Here is a 14,315-nt window from a genome sequence, read left to right as displayed (position 1 = left end):
ATTTTAAAAATCCAAACGCCAAAAAATAAAATGGTAACTAGTTAAATTTACCCAATTCCTAGAGACATTGTTTTTTCTTGCACAAAACGAGTCAACTTAAAAATCATCTAGATTTAAGGTACATGAAGGGTTCATCTAAAGGAATTTAAAAAAAAAATACATATTTTTGTCTTCCCTGTACGTGTGTTATTGTCTGCAACCAGACTATCCCTTTAACCACGTAGTTACAATATGTAAATTAAAGCAATCTAACACTTATTTCATTACATATTCAACACTGTTTCCTGGATCCTCATCTCAGTATAAATAGCCTATGAAGGTGTGGTTTTGACCTAAAGATGCAGGCAATTATGTAAAGCAATCAGTGTCAATCACCTGAATATCCCTTAATTTAACAAACAACAAATACTATAACTAACTGAGGGCGCATTCAACTTATTTTTCAGTTACAAACTATGAGTTGCTAAAGAATTGACCCGTCAGGAATTCCTATTGACCCTGCTCTGATAGCTAGCCGCATCATACTCATGGCATTCCAAGAATGCATTCATTATTCTGATGCATTCGTTGCATTCTCCAACTGCGACCCAGATTAGCTGTTCCCCGCAGACCTCTCAAGCATTTTGTCCGGGGACACTCCAATAAAATCATCTTACTTCATTAAATGGACTCCCCAAGGGCCCCATCTCACCGAAGCCTCCCGCATGCCAATGTGTTGCTTTTGTGTTGGCAACGAGTCGAAGTTAGAGAACAACATTAAGTCCTCTTTTCTTTTCGTGCTTTAGTTTGTTTATTTTTTCCCTCATACATGTTCTAAGTATGTCAAGTTATCTATACATTAATGTGTGTTATATCGAACCATATCCTGATTAATAACTACATACGTTAGATATGACTTCCACAACGTCTGAGTTTTACATCTGTTAGCGTGTCTGCATGCTAAATAGTTAGCAGGCGATAAACATTATTATCCGCCATGTGTTTTTCTACACAAAGTTTGCAGTTAGGGAAAGTGCGGGATTTCAGTGCTTAGATGAATACCATTTTATAGTTTTGTGTTGTCTCTTGAACTTAAAAAGAAAACTTTTGTAGATGTCGTGATTAATATATATATCCTGACTGGAAAATGTACTCTAAGTTCTAAATTTGATCTGCATGGTGATAAAGAAAACACATCAACGCAGTTAGTAATTGTGAAGATATCGAATTATTTTGTCTAACAATGTTTTGAAGGAGGAACAATTAAACGAACCGCCTCCTTCATATCTTTTACTAATGATAGAGATTCTTATGATAAACAACTCCTAAAAAGCTCGTTTATGGGATGGGGTCAGGCACGGAGTCTGGGATAGGTGCGCATGAAATATGGCATGAAGTATTTTTTTTATTTTCGTTAAGTGAAACCTGAAGATGTTAAACATGGGACCTGCCGACCCGGTGACATGGGACCTGCCGACCCGGTGACATAGGACCTGCCGACCCGGTGACATGGGAGCTGCCGACCCGGTGACATGGGAGCTGCCGACCCGGTGACATGGGACCAGCTGACCCTGTGACATTGGACTTGCCGACCCGGTGACATGGGACTTGCCGACCCGGTGACATAGGACCTGCCGATCCGGTGACATAAATAGTTCAAAACGAGCGTGGTTTTACATTACTTCAAAATTATGTATTTTTCGAAGAATGTCGAGGAAGTATTTCACCTTAAATTTTTGTCGCACGTTTAGCAAAATCCCTTCCCCATGAGAATCAGAAACCTTCCGATCGGTGACTAGGGACCTGCCGACCCGGTGACATGGGAGCTGCCGATCCGGTGACATGGGACCTGCTGACCCGGTGACATGGGAGCTGCCGACCCGGTGACATAAATAGTTCCAGACGAGCGTGATTTTACATTACTCCAAAATTATGTATTTTTCGAAGAATATCGAGGAAGTATTTATTTCATTTATTTCATTTATTTCATTTATTTTTCCATTTTCTCACAATGTTTATATAATAATAGGACTGTGAAGACAATACCATGCAAAGAAAATAAAAGTAGTAATTCAAATAAAAGAAAAATAATGGAAATTACGGAGAGAAAAATGGTGGAAGGGCTTGGAAGCCGTAGCTTGTACAAGAAGCCCACCAAGAATAAAGGTAACAAGTATAAAGTATATGGGCATGATAATAAAGCCCCTATTTAAACTTAAATTTTTTCCGCACGTTTTGCAAAATCCCTTCCCCATGAGAATCAATTATTCACACAATCAATTCCTACACTGTAAACATTAGTTAGTCACGAATGGCAAAAATCTAGTCACAGTGACTAGAGTTAGCTAGTCATTACCAATTCGTTAGTAGCAGACCAATTTGCATGGTCGTTCGACTAACATAAATTAGTCACATAAATTTGTATGAAATTTTTTGACACTCACTAAGCATGTCATGTATGTAAGCGTGACGAGAATGTTCTAGTCTTCTGTTTGTTTACTTTCTTTAACCTTCAGCTTTGACCAATGACGTCATTATTTTTATCCAATCATCGTACCGTAGAATACCGTGTGCTCAGCTGATCAGAGATCAAAAATTCAGACGACGGCCGGCGATTATATATACGGTATGCACGTACGTGGTACGTCGTACGTCGTACTTGCGGCCATTGCCTAACTGCAGATAGAACAGGGCTATCAACAAAATGAGAAGATTCTTAATCATTTAGCAAACTGTCAGAAGCAGTTTCAAAATGTCGTCAGTTACGTAAGTTCAATCACAACTGAAATTCTTATAAATAATAATTGACACAATTGACATAATGTTCAAGGAAGGTTTGAATATCCGCGATATTTTTGGCTGGAAAGTATGGGTAAAGTTATAACGTTAGGCCTTAGTAAGCAAAACTGTTGCTAACGCTAGGACGAAGCTAGGCTAGGAGTTTAGTCTACCTGGTGTAGCCCACATGCCCTCGTAGATGTATAGTACTATAGTAGCAGTAATACACACTTATTTGACATATTTTATATAAATGTGTATTATTAGCTAGTATACTAGGCCTATATTCTTAGTATAATGTTAAGAGCGTCTGTGGTGTAGGCTAGCATACGTCAAGTTTCTAGACACTTCGTCGACCACCAACCCCGTCTGCATTTCGTGCACTCTGAACTGAAGATCTTCGGAGTGGGACTTACCTTCTGCTCTTGTAGGCTAAAGTACATGGTACTCATATTTTAGGATATTTTTGCTAAAGTTGGAAGAACCTGGTGTTTAACTAAGGACAAAAACTCAGTTTCAATGCATGAAATACCAATAATGTTGTTAGCTTAGGCCTAGGCCTCAGGTTCATAGTGGCGCTATGTTAGTATCCTACTTCCTACTCCTAGACCAAGTCTACACCAGCTGTAGCAATGTTGTAGGGTTCTGTATCCTAAGTGGAGTGGCTGCTGGGTGCTAATACCCTGAACAGAGAATGTTTTGAGTCTTATTTAGCAAATATTCCACAAAGGTATGCATTTTCTGCTCCTGCATATGTGCATCAAGGGGGTTTGAGCCTACTCAGCCTATCATTAATTTTCTGTTGTTTGTCTATTTGCAGAGAAAGTTGATGTGCCAAGTCCTCAGCATTCACAGCTATATACTTTGAATGGCTGTGGTATCAATGGACTCAACTGGTTAGATGAGGTAACAACAAATTCCAAACAACTCTGACAGCAGAAATAGATATCCTGATACTTCCATGGGAGATCTACTGTAGTAACTATAGGAACCAGTGCTTGCCACCCATGGAGATTAAGGTATAATTTGACGAGCAACAAATTTGAATGTTTTATCACAAATTATGCCCCCTATCTATCTCTTGTCCCCTATACCTGTCTTTAATACAGTGTAACAACCTATGCATAAACCTTTAAATGGACTGGATATGTAGTATTGAGGTGAACTGTGTACCTAGATAGCATTTCAGTAAGCTTTCCTTTAGACTAAGTATATACTGTTATAGTTAGGCTGTGGTTTACAAATCCCAATGATCCAGTTTTGGCAAAGAACACCTTCAATTCTATTCTCTTATTCTGAGTAACTTAACAGTTGCACTGGAGTGACAGGCAATATCAGTTTAACATGTTCGAAACAGATCAGGAATACATTGGGGTATGTCCTGTGGGTCAGTTTGGGAGGAATCAGCTGAGCTAAACAAAAATGGTTTTCATCACATTTCAGAGCCAGAGACGAAAAAGCCCTCCCGCTGACCCTTCTCTGGATGATGTTTCTGCAGTATGGCAAGCCAGACCAAGTGGACTGTGATCCGGATACCAATAAAACCTGCAAGAATCATAAATGCAACCAACTTGGTCAAGCTTATCAAAATTGGTGACTAGAAATGTTGCTGCAGACGTAGACCTGGTTAATGCTTACACAGTATTACACACACACTGCACAGTGCATACTGAAATGTCTGAAAAGACATCTTTATGGACCAAAAATGATAATTGCATAGAATTCTGTTCTGGTTTATATTGTAACGACTATGAAAAGTATCATTTTGGTATGAAAAAAAATTAATCTCTCACTTAAGGTGGCATACTCCTATTAGAGTCTATATCCATTCTCTCGATTGTTCTCCTTCAGGAAAAGTGCCAAAAAGCAGCGGGAGAACATCTTTTATTGACCTGTTATTAATCATAATTTGGTTTTTTGTGGCTTGCATGTTGAAGAGCATATATGGAAGTACATGTGGTGGGTAAATTGGGTCAATTAAGCCTTTAGACCCCTTTAGGCTTCACAGGAGCAGCGTAGGAAAATTGTTTACCACTGAGTGAAGAGGTTTGTTTACAAGTGACGAAAACTTCCGTGTCGAATAACAAAATATCTACATGGTCATGATACAGAAAATTGTTAGGGCCTTGAAAGGCCAACTTGTCAGCTATCCGGTGATAGGTAGCATTCAGCTAGTGAAAACTTCTATCTAGACTTAGAGACCACATTACTTTTGTGATTTAGTGTGTAAGTCAATGGGGCTTTTAATAGGCGTATGCTACCTTAAATATAAGGAACAATCTGTGATATACAGTGAGCATTATGCAATCAGTGAAATAACCACAGTATGTAAAGACATAGAGAAGTTGTGGCGGAATGGTTAGGGCACTGAACACGTGATTCCATGATCGTGGGTTCATGTACCAACCTGGTCCATAAGTATGTATCTTTAATGAAGACACTTAATCTCAATTGCCTCTCTTTACCCAGGTGTATCGGGTACCCTGGGAGGTATAACATTTGCACCACTTTATGGCTGCAATGATATGGGATGTCCCCTGGGGAACATGTAGATGTATCTCAGCATAGTGAGCATAATGTCTGATATGTGTTACCAAGGACCATAGATAGTGTTCCGTAAATACTGTGCCAATGTTGCAATATAAATGGCTAATTTACATTACATTTACAGAGTGCGGCTAGCACAAATGTTACATACTTAACCAAATGTCTTTAGGCCTTTGTTACTTTGCAACAACTGTATGTCAAAAGTGAAAAAGGAAGGATATTTTTTTGTGTAATGCAAAGAGATAGTTCACTTGAGTATTCATCATTGATTTATAGAAAAACTGTGGTGAGTCATAAACCAAACTTATGACAAATAATTTCTCAGCAGAAATTGTAGCATATACGTACACATAATACTGCACACCGGTTATATTAAATAATGTACACCGGTCATACTACTAGTATGCTATATATATTGCATGCCTAAGCCCCCACCCCCCCCCCATAAGTGTAGTGTATAAGATCATTGTTTGTGTACTTGCGCACACCTTGGGGATCAAGCAAAGTTCAGATTATCAGCAAATGATGTTCGATATATCGGGCAAGTCTTTAACATGGACTTCAGTGTACTTGGCAAAAATTACAATCATTACATTAAATGAGGTTAGTGTGATTGAATGTGGGGACCTCATTTAAAATGTACCCCAAAAATTGACTTAAAAGGTAAGTTTCTACCATTCAAGACATAGCTTATAGTTTGTGAAAAAGTACTTTTAGAAATATTTTAACTACTTTGTTTTCTGTTCCACCTTAATGTTGCTTCAAGGATAATAACATATTCAACTTACATGTTCTGCATTAATATTGTACCATCACATCCATGGTCAGAAACTCATAATAATATCACTTCCAACTTCCTAATTCGAGATGATGATTATAAGGATATTTTCGGGCCCTTTTTAACAGCTAAGGTCATAAAGAGCTACTCAAGGCCTTTTTATACCATTTGATTTGACATGGGGTATTATTTTTATAAATAAATTTATAAATATGATATATTATTTTGTGTATATTTAATATATGTTATGTATATTTATATTTAAATATTAATTAAGATAATTTATTTGGCTAAACTTCTATTTTTGTATTTGAGCTGTGTACTTGCATTTTTCCCTTGTTCTGTCTGTCCACATCTCTTCCATGCTGCTATTTTGATGAAACTGATGGAGCCCATAATGATGCATAGTCAGTGGACAATGAGGGTCTTTAAGAAATTTATAGGTATAGGTCACCAGGGGTTCTAATTGTTTGAAAACTGTTGAACATTTCCAACTTAATGGCTTAGGAGCATTTCAAAGTAATACCATAAGTATTCTCAAGATGTTTTGTCAGAAAAGATTTTGACAATTTTGTAAAAATAAGTTTTCCCAATTGTCCCATAAACATTTATTTTAGTTTTAAATGTTCTTTAACCTTTAGTGTTTGTTATTGTTCTTTATGAAATGACTTTTAAATGAAATGCTTATTTGTCACATTTTGCATTAATACTGAATGTTAATAAAAATTACCATGAAACTTACAATGTGTGTCACTATCTCATTTCTTAACTAAAAAGTACTTAATCTTAAACTAGTCTTGTGACTTAAATAAGTAGTCACAGTTGCAATGACTAATATTTTTGGTCACTGGACTAAGCTTTGGTCGATAGAGGCATCGTAGAAGGACTAGTTTTAATTAGTCAGAAAACTCGATTTAATTAGTCACAAAACTAAGGTTGTATAGTCAAATGACTAGAAGAAACTGGTCGATAGAGACATCGTTGTGACTAATTTTTTTTAGTCATATTGACTAACTATTGTTTACAGTGTACATGTCTCATAAGAAAGTATAATCTCTTTCCCTCCATCATCTTTCTTCGTGTTATTACAATCTATATTTAACTTAATTCCAACAAAGAAATTTCGCGGAAACCTGTCTGCAGACTTCTCATACCAAAACTAAACCCTTGACGTTTAATTTTTGTTTTGAAATTTTGATGCAATTTGAAAGTAGATTTTCTGTTTTCTTTCAGATTGAACTCAGAGAAATCTTTGGCGGGGAGGGAGTGAAGGGAAAAAGGAGAGGTTTACTTCTGGCCGGACGAAAACGAACAATTCTCATGTCAACTTGAGCTTACGTGTGTATCTGTGTATAACCCTGGCATTGACATTTTGTGCTTGGTCCCCCTCTCCATCATATTGGCGATCCTCCAGTTGCGGGATGTTATAACCTGGGTAAGTGGTCTAACGGGAGGAGTTAGCCGACTCCCCGTTGAGAAATGTTTACATATTTAAGAGTGCTTACAACTAAACTGAGTTATATTTTGCATATTTTTAAGTGATATATATGTTCAAGGTTTTTCCACTTCTTTTTTGATCCGATTTTTTGGCGACCCTCCAAATAGGGTCGTTATCCCCACTTTGAATATCATGGGTGTATACTACAGCTGTGCCTGTGTTAATAATAACAAACCGTTGCCAAGCTAGATGCGTTATACTTAGGGAAGTTAGAGTATTAGGTTGATAGATCTCTTCTGGAGCCTGGTCCAATCGATAAACTTTGGCTTGATACGCTTATAAGGGCAGCTAAGGGAATATTTGGGGCTGTTAGTTCGAACTCTCACCAACCCCCTCGTGGCTTCGCAATTACTGGTTGTGTAAATGATGTGACTATATCGATGACACAAACTTGCAGAAGCATTATTGGTTTTCATAATTCTATGTTGCTTCCATCGTTCCGTTAATTGTTTACACTATATACAGTCAACTTCTTAATCAGAGATTGTCTGCGAATGTCACACTTGAACGCTCTGTTGAATGTTATTGGTAGATACTACTGAAGTTTAAAGTGGTAAGCGCTTAAATCAGATGAAGAGGACATTGTATAAAGTGTGCTTGACTTTGTTACGTTCACCGTCATTCCACCACTGACCAAAAGCGACAAGTAGGGGCAATGCGAGAGGGTTCAACATATCTTGGGGAAGGGTCACATATTTCTTGGAGGGGGGGGGGCATGTGACTTACGTAGGCAACAAGGTACATCAAACCTTCTCGACGAAATGCATCCTCTTCGCATTCCGCACAGCAATGCGTACCGGTGTTTGAATGTCCTCCAACATAAAGGCATATTTTAAGTATATGTCTTTCTTGAGTTTTTAACCACAGAACTGTGTTTTCAGCAAATTTATTTCAATTCTACCAAAAGGAAACTTTTATTATTTTAATTATTATTTTAACAGAATGGAAATAGCACTGTTTGTTACCAAAAAGGTCAACTTCTTATATATGAAAAGTGGCACCTTTTGGCAAAACATGGCAACGTGAGAGGTTCCCCTGTGCCCCACCCCCACCACCCCAGGCGCTGTTTCATCTCCCTGGAGACAACATTACCCACCATAAATCATTGATGCATTCTCCAATATCAATAGTAATCGCTTACATAAGTATTGTATATTTATAAGTTACTGGATCTCGACATATGCTTTAAAAATATTGCGGACCGCCGTGTCAATGGAATAATGGAAACTGACAGCTAAATATAATTGATTTCCTTTAATTATCCTGCAATCTGTGTGATACTTGAGCTGAAAGGCAATATATTTCCGATACCTATTTGAAGTGGCTCTAATTCAACCGACAAAATGGTAATAGCTTGCCGCTATTTAAAAGTTAGAATGTTTATAAGTTTGATACGGTCTTTCAAATCCATCGAAAGTGTTCACGTGAAAACTAAGTAAACTTCTTTATAATATTTTTAGTGTTTTCTAAAGCTATGGATTCTTATGGAGCGGAGGCATATTGGTTAATTTAACCGGGAGTTCACTCTCCTATATGTACCTAGCAAATTTCGACTAAACTGCAGTCATATGACAGAGTGGCACCCGATTTCCCACAGAGTTATTCCTCTTCCGTCACCAAATGTCATGTTCGGGACTTGAAGGAACAAATTCAGACGAAAACTAAAGGGAAGCGTAACTTGAATAGCATTGTGAAGTTCTAAATGCTACAATTACCTGTGCCTTTTTCCAGATTGGAAAGTGGAACCGATTTTAACCAACTATTTACTATAGTGACTAACGTCATTTCATTACTTATAACAAAGGTCCCCTCCACTAAAAAAAATTGTCTTACACCACGCAAAAACCTCTCTTTAGACACCCCCTCCCCTCCCCGCCCTATTCCAATCTCCGCTTCCTGTTAATCTTTCCAATCTTCACTTTCCTTAGATTACTGATACTTCGTATTACCCGATGAACGTGAGTTTTACTCAATGTATTTTTGCCTTTAGTGCGTTCCATAGTGTCTAACCACAACAGTACCCTGTTCTTCATTAGTACTACTGCACTGGAAAAGTATGCACGGAATGTGTCACAGTCACCAATCAACACAATGGCTGTGCTGAAAGCGGCGTACCTCCGCCAAACATTACTGTAATTTCTACTGCCGAGGACTACAGTTAAACTAAATACTATTACTCAGTGGGACAGTCGTTTACCTAGGAGACCTGCTGCTTGCACTCTTGGTACTTTGGAAAGGATACGACTACCTCACACCCAGACCTCAGTTGGGATGTTGTCCCGTGGAATGTCACACAGGTTGGTCCCATTACGACGAGTACACTAACTCTGCATAGGCTAAGAAGTAAGAGTAAGACAGTGTGTTTGCACTCTGTAGCTTTGTAAAGGTTACTGCGCTGTAGACTACGTCTTAGTTATGTCACCTATCGGTAGAATAAACAAATATGTTTATTCCATCTCTCATACTATCTAACTGTGAAACAAAAAGTCGAAATCAAATCACGTAGATTAACCGCTTTTGCTAACACTAGTATCAACACTGTCTTCGCATACAATGTTAACTACAGTACAGTACAACATGCTTTTAAGTTAGTACAAAGACAAAATTTAGAGACTTCATAGGGCTATTGTTATTGTTGTGTCAGTGTTACTGTTAAGCCTACTTCTGTATGTTGGCTAGTGGAAGCCTAAGTGTTTGTTACAACAGGCTACATAGTACCAGTTGCAGCTGTAGACCTTGTCAATCTGTGTGGTTTCCTAAACAATTACTTAATTTCCTGTAGATGATAGTTTTATTCAAGGTCTTGCCTACAAGTTTTCTCAGAGGTGTACATCAGTAGTGGAAATCCTCTTTAAGTCAAATGCTATTTAGCTGAAATGCAAGTAGAACTCTCTGCTCTCTAACTTTTAAGAATTTTGCTGCATTTAAAGCCATGTTGTACAGAAAAAACAAAAGTTTCTTCTCTGAGGGGTTGATCATGTGATCTAAAGGGTTGATCATGTGATCTGATCTGAGGGGTTGATCATGTGGAATGTGCTGAAGTATATTAGAGTAAGTAGGCTACTTCATATATTTTTTAAAGGAGAGAGACATAGATTTTCTTTGGTTAGCTTATAAGTTTAGGCCATGCCAAATCACATGCCCTACCATAGTAATGCAAGCCACTGAAGCCAGTATATAATACTTAGTGTTGTATCCTTAAGCATAAACTTGAAATTTTGTGAAGCCCATAAGGGGACCAAAATGGAAATTAGCCTATTTCACTAGTTGCTCAAGCACTGAAACAGGTACATTTACTTATATACCAAGCTCTACCTTTTAGTGTAAATTTAAGAAGTGTTTGTGTGAGCCTGTAGAAAATTTTGACCAACTGAAATAAATCTCATAGGAGCTTGGGAAGGTTGCATCCTTAATAACCTGTAACATTATTCTTTGTGACAGCTGCAAATTGCCCTTGATATGAATCCACCAACAACCAACTAGTTTGTATAATAGTCATGATGCAGACCCCATCTTCTTCTTTACAACCATCTTCTGGGCATAAAGCCCATCGCTCTGAAACTTCCATCACTTTGTCACTCTCCTCTGGACCTGGTTTTCCCAAGCAGATTGCATTACATAGCCAGAGTAAAAGTGATGACAAACAGTTTATAGTTACAGTTCCATCAAACACCACAGAGGTGCGAACACATAGACAGACCAAAAGTGAAGAATTTAGTTGTTTGCAACCTCCTGCATCAACATACTACATGATTGGGAGACAATCAATGCGAGGTGACAAGTCTTATGTAACTTCATTGGAGACAAATACTGGTGGGTATGTGAATACCAAACCAGTGAGTCAGTGTGCTGTCAACTCAAGGACTCAAATGTTCAGAAGTAATGATAATCATGATGGCCACCAGAAGAGTCACATGAATAGTAGGTTGCCCTCCACTGTTGGGTACACAGCGACACCTGTGGTTTACCTTAATAAAGACTCCAAAGGGGGCAACATAGCTCACGTGCACGTTGCACCTGCCCAGTACATGCAAGATGCCCTCCTACAAGGCGATAATTATTCCTCTACATCCTCGTCTAGCAGTAGCATCCTCTCCCAACTGATGAAGGAATTCCAGCCTGTATCAAAGGTGACCTCCACGGAAATCACAACGCCAAGTATTTATGTCCAATCCTCCCTTCCGGCTTCATTTGCCCATCAGAAGGAACTTCCAGCTACAAAATATAAACAGCTGATGACAGGGAAAGATATAGGATACAACACCATTGGCGGGGAGCACAATAGGCTTGTGCACAGTAAAAAGAGGGTACAGCCAATAGGAACCATTGGTATCACAGAAGTGATTCCATCCTATCCGACCTATGAGAGGTAGGGTACTTTGTCCTTGGGCATGTACTGATGTTACGACCAACCCGCATGACTGTTGCTGGTCTAGAGTCAATTCATCTTTTTTATCACTAACTGCATGGTGTGTTCTTTCACTTTGGCCATATACAGGTTTTTCTTTTCTTGTATAGCATGCGTCATATTAAACTCATGCGTTTCTCTTGTAGCCCTGCAAAAATTTCCTTAACACACTTTTCCATTGGAAATTTAAACACGCAAATACGCCAATTTTCATGTCATCTGCCCACCAGTTAATGTTGTTGACATTTGCAGAAAGCCAAATACTATTTTAGTGATGCATTTTGAAGTGTGATTTAGTGTGCAAATATCTGGTTTCATCTCAAGATTGCAAATCTTTGATAGTAAAATGTATCTGAATTTGAAATTGCAACTGTACTTTTAAGAGTAGTTGAAGGCATAATGAGGGCAGGATTGGCTTTGTCCTATCATGTATAGTTTGTTTGATATGTAGATGAAGCAAGATGCCTGCCAAACTTTCATCTCCCTTGAAATATTAAAGACAACTTTTGTACACAAGATGATACTTATTTCCTGAAATAATTATTCCTCAGAAAATCTTTGATCTTAGAGACAGAGACAGACATATAGTACCAGGTGCGTATCCAGGGGGGGGGCGTTGGGGGCGCGCGCCCCCCGGGTAAGAAAAAGAGGAGAGAAAAAAAGAGAAGAAAAAAGGGAAAAGGAGGGAAAAAAGAAAAGGAGGAGAGAAAGGAAGGGAAAAGAAAAAGAAGAAAGAGAGAAAAGGGAGAAAAGGAGGGAGTAGAAGATAGCCAAGACCTCGGGAAGAGAAACGGAGGAACAGTCATAGTTAAAGCGCTGATCCCTATTATATACACAGGGTAGCCAGTGACAGATCAAGGATTACAGAGGGGGTGTGCGCCTCACCCTACCCCTTACACCGACAACTCCATTTTTGACGTTTCCATTTTTCCTCTCTCACTAATGTATCTATATAAATGCTATATATGGTCTATCATAACGCTTGTGTGTTTATGAACGCCTTAAACAATTGTACAATTGTGCTATATGGAACCAACTGTGGCTGGTCTTGAACTCGACCGAGTCATCGGGGAACATGACGCATTTCGGGAAGGGGGCGACCGCCCCCCCCCCCGAGCAAATTTTCTTTATGACATCGCTAGTAATTTCAAAATAGACAATGCTTAGGTGCAACTTACAAGGCCTGGGAAGTGTCATTTCCAGCGATCTGGGAGGCAATTTCGGCCAAACTTGTTCTTGTACGCTTCGCGCCAACTCATGGTGGCGCTTCGCTTAGATAGTTTGCATACAGGCTTCGCCTCTCCCTTGGCAATTACTCGCTACACGCCTGTTCGAATTTGTAAAGCAAATAACAGATATAACATCATATCAGTGAGCATTGAAATGCATGTTCCACGATGAACAGCCTCAAAAACTGTTTATGTGTGTAGTCAAAGACGTAGGAGCCCAATTGGATTTGGGGCTGTAACGACTTGCCCGAAAAAAAAGCCAAAATTTTTCGCGCGCGTTCAACATATCGATGCCAGTATCATATAAGCAAGCATCGGCCATTACATTGCATGGCATCGTGTACCTTACGGTCCGTGAAAGTTGCACAGTATACCGCCGGATGTTAATGTAAACAACGAAATGTCTTGTGTAGATGGAGAAAAAGCACACTGATCCATTTATGTCAAAACTCTCTTTTACAGTAGTAATGTCGGCCAAGCTTAGAACTTTATTTTAATTACCAAGGAGATCATTTTTAAGCTATTCATTGCTATTTATTTTTCTTTCAGTAGGTGCCCGAAAAAATGGGAAAAATTTTGGTTGCGGGGGGGGGGGGGGGCTGCAGCCCCCGCCTCCTACGGGACCTACGCCTATGTGTGTAGTGTTCGGTTTCGATATACCTGATATCGGAAATATTTGGTATTTTTCATTTCCTTCAATCAAGTTTTATAATAGCCATTATAAGAGGTTTTAATATTTGTACACCAATAAATTAACTGTGTCTGAATTTTCGAAAATTTCCTGATCAACATTCTCCATCATACTTTCCTCTACTCGTGCAATTTTGACCTGTCTATTAGGGGTTGAAGGGTTTTTTTCTATATTAGTTGTCCACATATTGAATTTTGTGCAACATTATGGGTATGTTTTGAAGGGATTTTTATTCACGAGAAATGTGAATTTTAAATTCTCAACCACAAATGGGCTTAAAACCTTCAAAAGTGGGGTTTTCAGATATTGTGGGCCGTGACGTAGAATCACCTACAAAAGCAATGATCCATGCAATGGACATGCAATGAGGTCGAACATGATGTGTAACTGGTGACAATCTCCAAAAA

The 14,315-nt window shown here is 38.7% G+C and overlaps 1 protein-coding gene and 1 long non-coding RNA gene across 4 annotated transcripts in view; both read left to right on the top strand.

Annotated features, from left to right (window-relative positions):
- The first annotated feature begins 2,260 nt into the window (after positions 1-2,260).
- Positions 2,261-7,114, top strand: LOC139975296 (uncharacterized). The gene is made up of 3 exons (XR_011795711.1): positions 2,261-2,745; positions 3,578-3,776; positions 4,201-7,114. It is a non-coding gene; the product is annotated as an uncharacterized lncRNA (long non-coding RNA).
- A 2,495-nt stretch (positions 7,115-9,609) lies between these two features.
- The window catches only part of LOC139975291 (angiomotin-like), a 33,830-nt gene continuing 29,124 nt past the window's right edge, over positions 9,610-14,315 (top strand). The window contains exons 1-2 of one of the 3 annotated variants that reach the window (XM_071983089.1): positions 9,610-9,877; positions 11,022-11,949. In XM_071983089.1, coding sequence (XP_071839190.1) covers positions 11,078-11,949 — 872 coding nt within the window. In that variant the 5' untranslated portion in view covers positions 9,610-9,877; positions 11,022-11,077. Of the gene's footprint in view, positions 9,924-11,021; positions 11,950-14,315 lie in introns of all 3 variants that reach the window. The other 2 variants (XM_071983090.1, XM_071983092.1) reach the window with 2 other exon arrangements.

Source organism: Apostichopus japonicus, chromosome 10 (genome assembly GCF_037975245.1).
Source record: "Apostichopus japonicus isolate 1M-3 chromosome 10, ASM3797524v1, whole genome shotgun sequence".
Taxonomy (NCBI): Eukaryota; Metazoa; Echinodermata; class Holothuroidea; order Aspidochirotida; family Stichopodidae; genus Apostichopus; species Apostichopus japonicus.
The sequence above is the reverse complement of the archived record's forward strand: the minus strand, read 5'-3'. Positions and strand labels throughout refer to the sequence as shown.